The sequence below is a fragment of the Osmerus eperlanus genome, chromosome 6, assembly GCF_963692335.1.
Source record: "Osmerus eperlanus chromosome 6, fOsmEpe2.1, whole genome shotgun sequence".
Lineage (NCBI taxonomy): Eukaryota > Metazoa > Chordata > Actinopteri > Osmeriformes > Osmeridae > Osmerus > Osmerus eperlanus.
Window position 1 is genome coordinate 737651 of NC_085023.1, and position 15425 is coordinate 753075.

Consider the following 15425-nt stretch of genomic DNA (forward strand, 5'->3'; position numbering starts at 1 on the left):
ATCACCTCCTCCAAGGTACACACACACACACTCCTCCCTCACCATCACCTCCTCCAAGGTACACACGCACTCCTCCCTCACCATCACCTCCTCCAAGGTACACACGCACTCCTCCCTCACCATCACCTCCTAAAAGGTACACACACACACTCCTCCCTCACCTTCACCTCCTCCAAGGTACACACACACACACTCCTCCCTCACCATCACCTCCTCCAAGGTACACACACACACGCACTCCTCCCTCACCATCACCTCCTCCAAGGTACACACGCACTCCTCCCTCACCATCACCTCCTCCAAGGTACACACACACTCCTCCCTCACCATCACCTCCTCTAAGGTACACACACACTCCTCCCTCACCATCACCTCCTCCAAGGTACACACACTCTCCTCCCTCACCATCACCTCCTAAAAGGTACACACACACACTCCTCCCTCATCATCACCTCCTCCAAGGTACACACACACGCACTCCTCCCTCACCATCACCTCCTCCAAGGTACACACGCACTCCTCCCTCACCATCACCTCCTCCAAGGTACACACGCACTCCTCCCTCACCATCACCTCCTCCAAGGTACACACGCACTCCTCCCTCACCATCACCTCCTCCAAGGTACACACGCACTCCTCCCTCACCATCACCTCCTCCAAGGTACACACGCACTCCTCCCTCACCATCACCTCCTCCAAGGTACACACACACACACACTCCTCCAAGGTACACACACACGCACTCCTCCCTCACCATCACCTCCTCCAAGGTACACACACACACACGCACTCCTCCCTCACCATCACCTCCTCCAAGGTACACACACACACGCACTCCTCCCTCACCATCACCTCCTCCAAGGTACACACACACACGCACTCCTCCCTCACCATCACCTCCTCCAAGGTACACACACACGCACTCCTCCCTCACCATCACCTCCTCCAAGGTATACACACACGCACTCCTCCCTCACCATCACCTCCTACAAGGTACACACACGCACTCCTCCCTCACCATCACCTCCTCCAAGGTACACACGCACTCCTCCCTCACCATCACCTCCTCCAAGGTACACACACACACACACTCCTCCAAGGTACACACACACGCACTCCTCCCTCACCATCACCTCCTCCAAGGTATACACACACACACGCACTCCTCCCTCACCATCACCTCCTCCAAGGTACACACACACACACGCACTCCTCCCTCACCATCACCTCCTCCAAGGTACACACGCACTCCTCCCTCACCATCACCTCCTCCAAGGTACACACGCACTCCTCCCTCACCATCACCTCCTCCAAGGTACACACACACACACACTCCTCCAAGGTACACACACACGCACTCCTCCCTCACCATCACCTCCTCCAAGGTACACACACACACACGCACTCCTCCCTCACCATCACCTCCTCCAAGGTACACACACACACGCACTCCTCCCTCACCATCACCTCCTCCAAGGTACACACACACACACGCACTCCTCCCTCACCATCACCTCCTCCAAGGTATACACACACGCACTCCTCCCTCACCATCACCTCCTCCAAGGTACACACACACACGCACTCCTCCCTCACCATCACCTCCTCCAAGGTACACACACACTCCTCCCTCACCATCACCTCCTCCAAGGTACACACGCACTCCTCCCTCACCATCACCTCCTCCAAGGTACACACACACACACTCCTCCAAGGTACACACACACGCACTCCTCCCTCACCATCACCTCCTCCAAGGTACACACACACACACACGCACTCCTCCCTCACCATCACCTCCTCCAAGGTACACACACACACGCACTCCTCCCTCACCATCACCTCCTCCAAGGTACACACACACACGCACCCCTCCCTCACCATCACCTCCTCCAAGGTACACACACACACGCACTCCTCCCTCACCATCACCTCCTCCAAGGTACACACACACACGCACTCCTCCCTCACCATCACCTCCTCCAAGCTATACACACACGCACTCCTCCCTCACCATCACCTCCTCCAAGGTACACACACACACTCCTCCCTCACCATCACCTCCTCCAAGGTACACACGCACTCCTCCCTCACCATCACCTCCTCCAAGGTACACACACACACGCACTCCTCCCTCACCATCACCTCCTCCAAGGTACACACGCACTCCTCCCTCACCATCACCTCCTCCAAGGTACACACACACACACACTCCTCCAAGGTACACACACACGCACTCCTCCCTCACCATCACCTCCTCCAAGGTACACACACGCACTCCTCCCTCACCATCACCTCCTCCAAGGTACACACACACACGCACTCCTCCCTCACCATCACCTCCTCCAAGGTACACACACACACGCACTCCTCCCTCACCATCACCTCCTCCAAGGTACACACACACGCACTCCTCCCTCACCATCACCTCCTGGCAAAAGACCCCCCTGCCCCTGCTGAAATAAATCCTAGAGGAAACACTGATCTCATACAGCTATATTCACTGCTATGTTGACCAGAGCCATGTCATTGTCCAGATGACACTGTCACTGTATATGTGCTAAATATAAAGAGTCCCTACTGTCATATATATGTATGTATATATATATATATATATACATAATATGAGTCCCTGTGCTCCTCCCTCCAGGTGGCGACCTTCTTCAGTAACAACCTGGACTTCTTCACGGCGTCTCCAGGGTATGGGCCAAGGGGTGGTGCGTGCACCCTCAGCCCCCTGCAGGCAGAGAGCATGCTGGGAAACAAGAGGAGGGCAGCCGCTTACATGCTGACCATCAGGAAGGTCAGAACCAATCAGACTGTGTGTAGCAGCAGAACCAATCAGACTGTGTGTAGCAGTCTCACAGACAGATTAGCACATATAACCTGTAGTGTGTTTCGTGTGTGTGTGGTGTGTGTGTGTCTCCAGCCTAGGCCAGAGTCCGTGCCGTATAGGGAGGCTCTGTCCAACCGCCACATCCTGACCTCCTCCACAGAGAGCAGGGAGGGTCTCACACAGCAGGTACACACACATACAGTTAGGTCCATAAATATTTGGACATTGACACAATTTTCATCATTTTGGCTCTGTATACCACCACAATGGATTTGAAATGAAACAATCAAGATGTGCTTTAAGTGCAGACTTTCAGCTTTAATTTCAGGGTATTTACATCCAAATCAGGTGAACGGTGTAGGAATTACAACACATTTTATATGTGCCCCCCCCCCCCCCCTTTTTAAGGGACCAAAAGTAATTGGACAATTGGCTGCTCAGCTGTTCCATGGCCAGGTGTATGTTATTCCCTCATGGGAGTTCGTTATTTCATTGACAAGGAGCAGATAAAAGGTGTAGAGTTAATTTCAAGTATGGTATTTGTGTTTGGAATCTGTTGCTGTCAACTCTCAATATAAATGTCCAAAGAGCTGTCACCATCAGTGAAGCAAGCCATCGTTAGGCTGAAAAATCAAAACAAACCTATCAGAGAGATAGCAAAAACATTAGGTGTGGCCAAATCAACTGTTTGGTACATTCTTAAAAAGAAAGAACGCACTGGTGAGCTCAGCAACACCAACAGACCCGGAAGACCACGGAAAACAACTGTGGTGGATGACAGAAGAATTCTTTCCCTGGTGAAGAAAAACCCCTTCACAACAGTTGGCCAGATCAAGAACACTCTCCAGGAGGTAGGCGTATCTGTGTCACAGTCAAAAATTAAGAGAAGACTTCACCAGAGTAAATACAGAGGGTTCACCACAAGATGTAAACCATTGGTGAGTCTCAAAAACAGGAAGACCAGATTAGAGTTTGCCAAAAAAACATCTAAAAGAGCCTGTACAGTTCTGGAACAACATCCTATGGACAGATGTGACCAAGATCAACTTGTACCAGAATGATGGGAAGAGAAGAGTATGGAGAAGGGAAGGAACTGCTCATGATCCAAAGCATACCACCTCATCAGTGAAGCATGGTGGAGGTAGTGTTATGGCGTGGGCATGTATGGCTGCCAATGGAACTGGTTCCCTTGTATTTATCGATGATGTGACTGCTGACAAAAGCAGTAGGATGAATTCTGAAGTGTTTCTGGCAATATTATCTGCTCAGATTCAGCCAAATGCTTCAGAACTCATAGGACGGCGCTTCACGGTGCAGATGGACAATGACCCGAAGCATACTGCGAAAGCAACCAAAGAGTTTTTTAAGGCAAAGAAGTGGAATGTTCTGCAATGGCCAAGTCAATAACCTGACCTAAATCCAATTGAGCATGCATTTCACTTGCTAAAGACAAAACTGAAGGGAAAATGCCCCAAGAACAAGCAGGAACTGAAGACAGTTGCAGTAGAGGCCTGGCAGAGCATCACCAGGGACGAAACCCAGCGTCTGGTGATGTCTATGGGTTCCAGACTTCAGGCTGTCATTGACTGCAAAGGATTTGCAACCAAGTATTAAAAGTGACAATTAGATTTATGATTGTTAGTTTGTCCAATTATTTTTGGTCCCTTAAAAAGGGGGGGGCACATATAAAATGTGTTGTAATTCCTACACCGTTCACCTGATTTGGATGTAAATACCCTGAAATTAAAGCTGAAAGTCTGCACTTAAAGCACATCTTGATTGTTTCATTTCAAATCCATTGTGGTGGTATACAGAGCCAAAACGATGAAAATTGTGTCAATGTCCAAATATTTATGGACCTAACTGTACATACATACATACATACTCTCTCATCCCTCCTGTCTTCTCAATCTCCCCTCCTTACTCTCACTTCCTTTTCTCTTCTCTCTCACCTCTCCTCCTCCTCCTCTCTTGTCTCGCACCTTTCCTCTCACCCCTCCTCCTCCCTTCTCTCTCACCTCTTCTTTCTCACCTCTCCTCCTCTCTTGTCTCACACCTCTCCTCTCACCCCTCTTCCCTTCTCTCTCACCTCTTCTTTCTCACCTCTCCTCCTCCTCCTCTCTTGTCTCGCACCTCTCCTCTCTCACCCCTCCTTCTCCCTTCTCTCTCACCTTTTCTCTCTCACCTCTCCTCCTCCTCCTCCTCCTCCCCTCTTCTCTCGCACCTCTCCTCTCACCCCTCCTTCTCCCTTCTCTCTCACCTTTTCTCTCTCACCTCTCCTCCTCCTCCTCCCCTCTTCTCTCGCACCTCTCCTCTCTCACCCCTCCTTCTCCCTTCTCTCTCACCTTTTCTCTCTCACCTCTCCTCCTCCTCCTCCTCCCCTCTTCTCTCGCACCTCTCCTCTCTCACCCCTCCTTCTCCCTTCTCTCTCACCTTTTCTCTCTCACCTCTCCTCCTCCTCCTTTCCGGCCCCCAGGTGCATCAGGGCCAGGAGAAGATAGCTCGTCTGGAGCAGGAGAAGGAGCACTGGCTCCTGGAGGCCCAGCTGGGCCGGGTGAGGCTGGAGAAGGAGAACCAGCGCATCTCAGAGCTGCAGGCCCAGCTGTGCTCCGCCCTGGGGGGCCCTGCCCCCGGGCCCCCTGGCCCCCCCGGCCCGGGATGCCAGGAGGAGGAGGAGCAGGAGGAGAAGGGAGCAGGGAGGGAGGCCACGCTCTCCACCAGTCTGGTACGACCTCTCTCTCTCTTTCCTCCTATCTGTTTATCTAACTAATCTAGCCAATCACAGCAGAGCATGTTTTACTGTGTTTTCTGTCAGCAGGTTGGCATGCTGACCACCACGCCCATAAACGATGAGGTACGACACACACTCACACACACACACAAGCACACACAAGCACACACCAGTCATACAAGCCTTCTTTCCCATATTCTGTGTGTGTGCGTGTAGGTCGGGGATGAGGCCAGCAGAGAGCAGCTGATTAAGAGCCACTACATGGTGAGGGTGTCAGAGCTGACCTCACAGCTGCAGCTGTCGGACAGCAAGACTGTCCACCTCCATGCTGAGGTAAGACTCACTCTCACACACACACACACGTTAGTTTACCTGACATGTGAGGACATCAGGGGGGTGTTCCATCAACATCGCTAACGCAAGTCGTTTTGGCCATTATTTGAGCGCAAAATAGTTTAATTGAGCTTTGTGTAAAATAAACATAGACGTTTATCAAAAAACCCTGTCTAGTGATGCCATCACTCCAGCCCTGTTCCCATCCATCCTCGCTGATGCGTATCGTTACGGTAGGGCCCCCCGGCCCAGCTATCCGTAGCCTATCTGAGAAAACTTTTTGGAAAAGACGGGCTATGGACCCAACCAACTCTATTTGGGAGGGGAGAACTCCCTCACATGGTACAACCCATGCAGAGGGTGAGGTGTCAGAATGCGGAACGTGTGTAGCCTACTTTAAGAGAAGATAATACTAACGTGACAAATGTCAACAAAATCCTCGACCGGCCCAAATCACCCTGGCCTCTTTGCTTGTGGCGTTTCTGCAGCTGCCTTGCAGTAAAGCTCCAGTTAGCCTAGCTATCCCCCAAGTTAACAGATGCGAAACGAATGTTCTGCTACAGGTAATCACACGTGTTTTTGTGACGTTAGTGACGTTAGTAACGTCAGTGACTGTGGCTAGCAAATTAGCCACCGTTAGCTTCACTTTTCGCCACAAAAACTTAACTTGAGCCTAAACCATGCAACGGAACGTAAATAAAAATACAAGCAACTCAATCGCTACCAAGACGAAACTTTTGACACCTAGGTTGTCTATTTAGTCCAAATATTGACGAAGATTTAGGGGTGGGAAAATAAATAATAATAATAACTAGAAACGGCTGTTCCTGCGAAACAGCAGTGAGAATGCTGAAAACCTGAATGGGGATAGCTGACCATGCTAAAAAAGCTGAAAATAGTGAAAATGTTGTAGAAAGTTATAAGCTGAAGCGCCTGAAAGGTATTTTTGAAAGGGGCTGGCGCTGGACGGAGGTATAAAACTACAGAAAAGAGAAGAAAAATACAAAAAGAGAAATAATTCAGAAGAATTTGAAAATTTAGCAGAAAATTATTTGCTGGAGTTTTAAAAGTCCTGAAATGTATGTTTGAAAGGACCTGCAGCAAGATGAAGGCATAAAAGTACAGAAAATAGAAGAAAAATGCAAAAGTAACCTCGAACAGAATGCTTTTCATTGACCGCTGCCACAGACGGGATGCAGAGAAGCTTATGTATGGTAGCTACTGATAGTTCTCTCCTCATGTACTTTGTTTACAGGCTTGTGTGGAATTGTCAGTTTTAAATGTACACTGAAGTGATGAGAGCATGGATGCTGCACAGAGTGAGATGTTAAGTTAATCGCAGGTGAATTCTGCATGTAGAACTGTGGAATTTTATGTAATCTAATGTATTCTCAGTTACCAGTAAAGGAGTTGTACAAAATGCATCTCATGAAGCAAGTGCAAAAACTGACCAAGCGGTGCTGTACTTAGGGCAAAAGATTAGAAAGGCTGATCTTGAAAATGATTTGCTGGAACACAAGTTACATGGTCACAGGTGAATAATGTTAATTGTAGGAACAATATATAAATACTCATGGTTAGATTTCTATTTGTAGGCAATAAAGACCTAATTAAATGTAAATGATGTAATCTTAATTTCAGTGTCAAAAAGCATTTGATCGGTTCTGACTGCACGTTCACGGTGTGTAACATTAGCGATGTTAAGGGCTGAGAATGTTGCAAACATAATTTATGGAGTCTGACAGAAAATGGTAACGTTAACTTAGGTAGACTGTTCATCAGGGAATTAAAGCACATCTAATCACTGTCTTATAATCCTATCCTGACATAAGGCTAAGATAATTACATTTAGTTTGAGATCGGTCGGCTGAACCAGGAAAGGACACCCCATGTCTGCCAACTGTATCAGGCTCAGAAAGTGGGAGGGAATAGGTAGAAATGCAGTTTGTTATGGAAAACCTGCTAGCGAGCAGGTTACGTTCTCAATTAGTTAACATGGACACTGACGTTACCTCTCTTTCTGGAACGGAAAACTCAGAGTTTGCCTCATCGAAGGGCTAACCAACTCAGGGTTTTCACTAAACCCGCTTTCTGGAATACCCCCCTGGTGTAATGCGCAGTGTTGTGTCCTGGTGTAATGCGTGTGTGCGGTGTAATGTGTTAGAGAATCGGGCTAGTAATCAGAAGGTCGCTGGTTCGATTCTTGGCCGCGTCAAATGACGGTGTCCTTGGGCAAGGAACTTCAACCTACTTGCCTCAGGGGAATGTCCCTGTACTTACTGTAAGTCGCTCGGGATAACAGCATCTGCTAAATGACTAAATGTGTGTGTGTGGTGTGTAACGTGTGTGTGTGGGGTGTAACGTGTGTGTGTGGGGTGTGTAACGTGTGTGTGTGGGGTGTAACGTGTGTGTGGTGTGCAACGTGTGTGTGTGTGGGGTGTAACGTGTGTGTGTGGTGTGTAACGTGTGTGTGTGTGGTGTGTAACGTGTGTGTGTGGTGTGTAACGTGTGTGTGTGTGTGTGTGTGTGTGGGGGGTGTAATGTGTGTGTTGTCTCCAGTGCCGGGCCCTTGCCAAGCGCCTGGCCATCGCTGAGAAGACCCGGGAGGTCCTGGCGGAGGAGGTCCGACTGGCCAATCAGAACATCACACGGCTGCAGGTAAACAACAACACTGTTGTTGACCCCCTGCTGTTCTGTCTAGTACCTGTCCCCCCCTGTTCCTGCAGGATGAGCTGTCCCCCCCTGCTGTTCCATGTAGTACCTGTCCCCCCCTGTTCCTGCAGGATGAGCTGTCCCCCCCTGCTGTTCCATGTAGTACCTGTCCCCCCTGTTCCTGCAGGATGAGCTGTCCCCCCCTGCTGTTCCATGTAGTACCTGTCCCCCTGTTCCTGCAGGATGAGCTGTCCCCCCTGCTGTTCCATGTAGTACCTGTCCCCCCCTGTTCCTGCAGGATGAGCTGTCCCCCCTGCTGTTCCATGTAGTACCTGTCCCCCTGTTCCTGCAGGATGAGCTGTCCCCCCCTGCTGTTCCATGTAGTACCTGTCCCCCCCTGTTCCTGCAGGATGAGCTGTCCCCCCTGCTGTTCCATGTAGTACCTGTTCCTGCAGGATGAGCTGTCCCCCCCTGCTGTTCCATGTAGTACCTGTCCCCCCTGTTCCTGCAGGATGAGCTGTCCCCCCCTGCTGTTCCATGTAGTACCTGCCCCCCCCTGTTCCTGCAGGATGAGCTGTCCTCCCTGCTGTTCCATGTAGTACCTGCCCCCCCCCCCCCTGTTCCTGCAGGATGAGCTGTCCCCCCCTGCTGTTCCATGTACTACCTGCCCCCCCCGCCTGTTCCTGCAGGATGAGCTGTCCCCCCTGCTGTTCCATGTAGTACCTGCCCCCCCCCCCCTGTTCCTGCAGGATGAGCTGTCCCCCCTGCTGTTCCATGTAGTACCTGCCCCCCCCTGTTCCTGCAGGATGAGCTGTCCCCCCCTGCTGTTCCATGTAGTACCTGCCCCCCCCTGTTCCTGCAGGATGAGCTGTCCCCCCCTGCTGTTCCATGTAGTACCTGCCCCCCCCTGTTCCTGCAGGATGAGCTGTCCCCCCTGCTGTTCCATGTAGTACCTGCCCCCCCCGCCTGTTCCTGCAGGATGAGCTGTCCCCCCCTGCTGTTCCATGTAGTACCTGTCCCCCCCCCCTGTTCCTGCAGGATGAGCTGTCCCCCCTGCTGTTCCATGTAGTACCTGCCCCCCCCGCCTGTTCCTGCAGGATGAGCTGTCCCCCCTGCTGTTCCATGTAGTACCTGTCCCCCCCCTGTTCCTGCAGGATGAGCTGTCCTCCCTGCTGTTCCATGTAGTACCTGCCCCCCCCCCCTGTTCCTGCAGGATGAGCTGTCCCCCCCTGCTGTTCCATGTAGTACCTGTCCCCCCCTGTTCCTGCAGGATGAGCTGTCCCCCCTGCTGTTCCATGTAGTACCTGTCCCCCTGTTCCTGCAGGATGAGCTGTCCCCCCCTGCTGTTCCATGTAGTACCTGTCCCCCCCCTGTTCCTGCAGGATGAGCTGTCCCCCCTGCTGTTCCATGTAGTACCTGTCCCCCCCTGTTCCTGCAGGATGAGCTGTCCCCCCTGCTGTTCCATGTAGTACCTGCCCCCCCCCCTGTTCCTGCAGGATGAGCTGTCCCCCCTGCTGTTCCATGTAGTACCTGTCCCCCCTATTCCTGCAGGATGAGCTGTGTCCCCCTGCTGTTCCATGTACTACCTGCCCCCCCCCCGCCTGTTCCTGCAGGATGAGCTGTCCCCCCTGCTGTTCCATGTAGTACCTGTCCCCCTGTTCCTGCAGGATGAGCTGTCCCCCCCCTGCTGTTCCATGTAGTACCTGTCCCCCCTATTCCTGCAGGATGAGCTGTGTCCCCCTGCTGTTCCATGTACTACCTGCCCCCCCCGCCTGTTCCTGCAGGATGAGCTGTCCCCCCCTGCTGTTCCATGTAGTACCTGTCCCCCCCGCCTGTTCCTGCAGGATGAGCTGTCCCCCCTGCTGTTCCATGTAGTACCTGTCCCCCCTGTTCCTGCAGGATGAGCTGTCCCCCCTGCTGTTCCATGTAGTACCTGTCCCCCCCCTGTTCCTGCAGGATGAGCTGTCCCCCCTGCTGTTCCATGTAGTACCTGTCCCCCCTGTTCCTGCAGGATGAGCTGTCCCCCCTGCTGTTCCATGTAGTACCTGTCCCCCCCCTGTTCCTGCAGGATGAGCTGTCCCCCCTGCTGTTCCATGTAGTACCTGTCCCCCCCTGTTCCTGCAGGATGAGCTGTCCTCCCTGCTGTTCCATGTAGTACCTGCCCCCCCCCCCTGTTCCTGCAGGATGAGCTGTCCCCCCCTGCTGTTCCATGTAGTACCTGTCCCCCCCTGTTCCTGCAGGATGAGCTGTCCCCCCTGCTGTTCCATGTAGTACCTGTCCCCCTGTTCCTGCAGGATGAGCTGTCCCCCCCTGCTGTTCCATGTAGTACCTGTCCCCCCCCTGTTCCTGCAGGATGAGCTGTCCCCCCTGCTGTTCCATGTAGTACCTGTCCCCCCCTGTTCCTGCAGGATGAGCTGTCCCCCCTGCTGTTCCATGTAGTACCTGCCCCCCCCCCTGTTCCTGCAGGATGAGCTGTCCCCCCTGCTGTTCCATGTAGTACCTGTCCCCCCTATTCCTGCAGGATGAGCTGTGTCCCCCTGCTGTTCCATGTACTACCTGCCCCCCCCGCCTGTTCCTGCAGGATGAGCTGTCCCCCCTGCTGTTCCATGTAGTACCTGTCCCCCTGTTCCTGCAGGATGAGCTGTCCCCCCCCTGCTGTTCCATGTAGTACCTGTCCCCCCTATTCCTGCAGGATGAGCTGTGTCCCCCTGCTGTTCCATGTACTACCTGCCCCCCCCGCCTGTTCCTGCAGGATGAGCTGTCCCCCCCTGCTGTTCCATGTAGTACCTGTCCCCCCCGCCTGTTCCTGCAGGATGAGCTGTCCCCCCTGCTGTTCCATGTAGTACCTGTCCCCCTGTTCCTGCAGGATGAGCTGTCCCCCCCTGCTGTTCCATGTAGTACCTGTCCCCCCCCTGTTCCTGCAGGATGAGCTGTCCCCCCTGCTGTTCCATGTAGTACCTGTCCCCCCTGTTCCTGCAGGATGAGCTGTCCCCCCTGCTGTTCCATGTAGTACCTGTCCCCCCCCTGTTCCTGCAGGATGAGCTGTCCCCCCTGCTGTTCCATGTAGTACCTGTCCCCCCCTGTTCCTGCAGGATGAGCTGTCCTCCCTGCTGTTCCATGTAGTACCTGTCCCCCTGTTCCTGCAGGATGAGCTGTCCCCCCCCTGCTGTTCCATGTAGTACCTGTCCCCCCCTGTTCCTGCAGGATGAGCTGTCCCCCCTGCTGTTCCATGTAGTACCTGCCCCCCCCTGTTCCTGCAGGATGAGCTGTCCCCCCCTGCTGTTCCATGTAGTACCTGCCCCCCCCTGTTCCTGCAGGATGAGCTGTCCCCCCCTGCTGTTCCATGTAGTACCTGTCCCCCTGTTCCTGCAGGATGAGCTGTCCCCCCTGCTGTTCCATGTAGTACCTGCCCCCCCCGCCTGTTCCTGCAGGATGAGCTGTCCCCCCTGCTGTTCCATGTAGTACCTGCCCCCCCCGCCTGTTCCTGCAGGATGAGCTGTCCCCCCTGCTGTTCCATGTAGTACCTGTCCCCCCCCTGTTCCTGCAGGATGAGCTGTCCTCCCTGCTGTTCCATGTAGTACCTGCCCCCCCCGCCTGTTCCATGTAGTACCTGTCCCCCCCTGTTCCTGCAGGAGGAGCTGTCCCCCCTGCTGTTCCATGTAGTACCTGTCCCCCCCCTGTTCCTGCAGGATGAGCTGTGTCCCCCTGCTGTTCCATGTAGTACCTGTCCCCCTGTTCCTGCAGGATGAGCTGTCCCCCCCTGCTGTTCCATGTAGTACCTGTCCCCCCCCTGTTCCTGCAGGATGAGCTGTCCCCCCTGCTGTTCCATGTAGTACCTGTCCCCCCCTGTTCCTGCAGGATGAGCTGTCCCCCCTGCTGTTCCATGTAGTACCTGCCCCCCCCCCTGTTCCTGCAGGATGAGCTGTCCCCCCTGCTGTTCCATGTAGTACCTGTCCCCCCTATTCCTGCAGGATGAGCTGTGTCCCCCTGCTGTTCCATGTACTACCTGCCCCCCCCGCCTGTTCCTGCAGGATGAGCTGTCCCCCCTGCTGTTCCATGTAGTACCTGTCCCCCTGTTCCTGCAGGATGAGCTGTCCCCCCCCTGCTGTTCCATGTAGTACCTGTCCCCCCTATTCCTGCAGGATGAGCTGTGTCCCCCTGCTGTTCCATGTACTACCTGCCCCCCCCGCCTGTTCCTGCAGGATGAGCTGTCCCCCCCTGCTGTTCCATGTAGTACCTGTCCCCCCCGCCTGTTCCTGCAGGATGAGCTGTCCCCCCTGCTGTTCCATGTAGTACCTGTCCCCCTGTTCCTGCAGGATGAGCTGTCCCCCCCTGCTGTTCCATGTAGTACCTGTCCCCCCCCTGTTCCTGCAGGATGAGCTGTCCCCCCTGCTGTTCCATGTAGTACCTGTCCCCCCTGTTCCTGCAGGATGAGCTGTCCCCCCTGCTGTTCCATGTAGTACCTGTCCCCCCCCTGTTCCTGCAGGATGAGCTGTCCCCCCCTGCTGTTCCATGTAGTACCTGTCCCCCCCTGTTCCTGCAGGATGAGCTGTCCTCCCTGCTGTTCCATGTAGTACCTGTCCCCCTGTTCCTGCAGGATGAGCTGTCCCCCCCCTGCTGTTCCATGTAGTACCTGTCCCCCCCTGTTCCTGCAGGATGAGCTGTCCCCCCTGCTGTTCCATGTAGTACCTGCCCCCCCCTGTTCCTGCAGGATGAGCTGTCCCCCCCTGCTGTTCCATGTAGTACCTGCCCCCCCCTGTTCCTGCAGGATGAGCTGTCCCCCCCTGCTGTTCCATGTAGTACCTGTCCCCCTGTTCCTGCAGGATGAGCTGTCCCCCCTGCTGTTCCATGTAGTACCTGCCCCCCCCGCCTGTTCCTGCAGGATGAGCTGTCCCCCCTGCTGTTCCATGTAGTACCTGCCCCCCCCGCCTGTTCCTGCAGGATGAGCTGTCCCCCCTGCTGTTCCATGTAGTACCTGTCCCCCCCCTGTTCCTGCAGGATGAGCTGTCCTCCCTGCTGTTCCATGTAGTACCTGCCCCCCCCGCCTGTTCCATGTAGTACCTGTCCCCCCCTGTTCCTGCAGGAGGAGCTGTCCCCCCTGCTGTTCCATGTAGTACCTGTCCCCCCCCTGTTCCTGCAGGATGAGCTGTGTCCCCCTGCTGTTCCATGTAGTACCTGTCCCCCCCTGTTCCTGCAGGATGAGCTGTCCCCCCTGCTGTTCCATGTAGTACCTGCCCCCCCCTGTTCCTGCAGGATGAGCTGTCCCCCCCTGCTGTTCCATGTAGTACCTGCCCCCCCCGCCTGTTCCTGCAGGATGAGCTGTCCCCCCCTGCTGTTCCATGTAGTACCTGTCCCCCCCCCTGTTCCTGCAGGATGAGCTGTCCCCCCTGCTGTTCCATGTAGTACCTGCCCCCCCCGCCTGTTCCTGCAGGATGAGCTGTCCCCCCTGCTGTTCCATGTAGTACCTGTCCCCCCCCTGTTCCTGCAGGATGAGCTGTCCTCCCTGCTGTTCCATGTAGTACCTGCCCCCCCCCCCTGTTCCTGCAGGATGAGCTGTCCCCCCCTGCTGTTCCATGTAGTACCTGTCCCCCCCTGTTCCTGCAGGATGAGCTGTCCCCCCTGCTGTTCCATGTAGTACCTGTCCCCCTGTTCCTGCAGGATGAGCTGTCCCCCCCTGCTGTTCCATGTAGTACCTGTCCCCCCCCTGTTCCTGCAGGATGAGCTGTCCCCCCTGCTGTTCCATGTAGTACCTGTCCCCCCCTGTTCCTGCAGGATGAGCTGTCCCCCCTGCTGTTCCATGTAGTACCTGCCCCCCCCCCCTGTTCCTGCAGGATGAGCTGTCCCCCCTGCTGTTCCATGTAGTACCTGTCCCCCCTATTCCTGCAGGATGAGCTGTGTCCCCCTGCTGTTCCATGTACTACCTGCCCCCCCCGCCTGTTCCTGCAGGATGAGCTGTCCCCCCTGCTGTTCCATGTAGTACCTGTCCCCCTGTTCCTGCAGGATGAGCTGTCCCCCCCCTGCTGTTCCATGTAGTACCTGTCCCCCCTATTCCTGCAGGATGAGCTGTGTCCCCCTGCTGTTCCATGTACTACCTGCCCCCCCCGCCTGTTCCTGCAGGATGAGCTGTCCCCCCCTGCTGTTCCATGTAGTACCTGTCCCCCCCGCCTGTTCCTGCAGGATGAGCTGTCCCCCCTGCTGTTCCATGTAGTACCTGTCCCCCCTGTTCCTGCAGGATGAGCTGTCCCCCCTGCTGTTCCATGTAGTACCTGTCCCCCCCCTGTTCCTGCAGGATGAGCTGTCCCCCCTGCTGTTCCATGTAGTACCTGTCCCCCTGTTCCTGCAGGATGAGCTGTCCCCCCTGCTGTTCCATGTAGTACCTGTCCCCCCCTGTTCCTGCAGGATGAGCTGTCCCCCCCTGCTGTTCCATGTAGTACCTGTCCCCCCCTGTTCCTGCAGGATGAGCTGTCCTCCCTGCTGTTCCATGTAGTACCTGTCCCCCCTATTCCTGCAGGATGAGCTGTGTCCCCCTGCTGTTCCATGTACTACCTGCCCCCCCCGCCTGTTCCTGCAGGATGAGCTGTCCCCCCTGCTGTTCCATGTAGTACCTGTCCCCCTGTTCCTGCAGGATGAGCTGTCCCCCCCTGCTGTTCCATGTAGTACCTGTCCCCCCCCCTGTTCCTGCAGGATGAGCTGTCCCCCCCTGCTGTTCCATGTAGTACCTGCCCCCCCCCCTGTTCCTGCAGGATGAGCTGTCCCCCCCTGCTGTTCCATGTAGTACCTGCCCCCCCCGCCTGTTCCTGCAGGATGAGCTGTCCTCCCTGCTGTTCCATGTAGTACCTGTCCCCCTGTTCCTGCAGGATGAGCTGTCCCCCC

General features: G+C 54.8%; 1 protein-coding gene across 4 annotated transcripts in view; it reads left to right on the forward strand.

The window, feature by feature from the left end:
- The window catches only part of ppp1r21 (protein phosphatase 1, regulatory subunit 21), a 37624-nt gene that overhangs the window by 17600 nt on the left and 4599 nt on the right, over positions 1-15425 (forward strand). For 2 of the 4 annotated variants that reach the window (XM_062462898.1, XM_062462899.1), the window contains exons 14-19: positions 2651-2803; positions 2930-3022; positions 5313-5561; positions 5652-5690; positions 5784-5900; positions 8460-8558. In XM_062462898.1, the coding sequence (XP_062318882.1) occupies positions 2651-2803; positions 2930-3022; positions 5313-5561; positions 5652-5690; positions 5784-5900; positions 8460-8558 (750 nt within the window). The remainder of the gene's footprint in view (positions 1-2650; positions 2804-2929; positions 3023-5312; positions 5562-5651; positions 5691-5783; positions 5901-8459; positions 8559-15425) is intronic. The other 2 variants (XM_062462900.1, XM_062462901.1) reach the window with 1 other exon arrangement.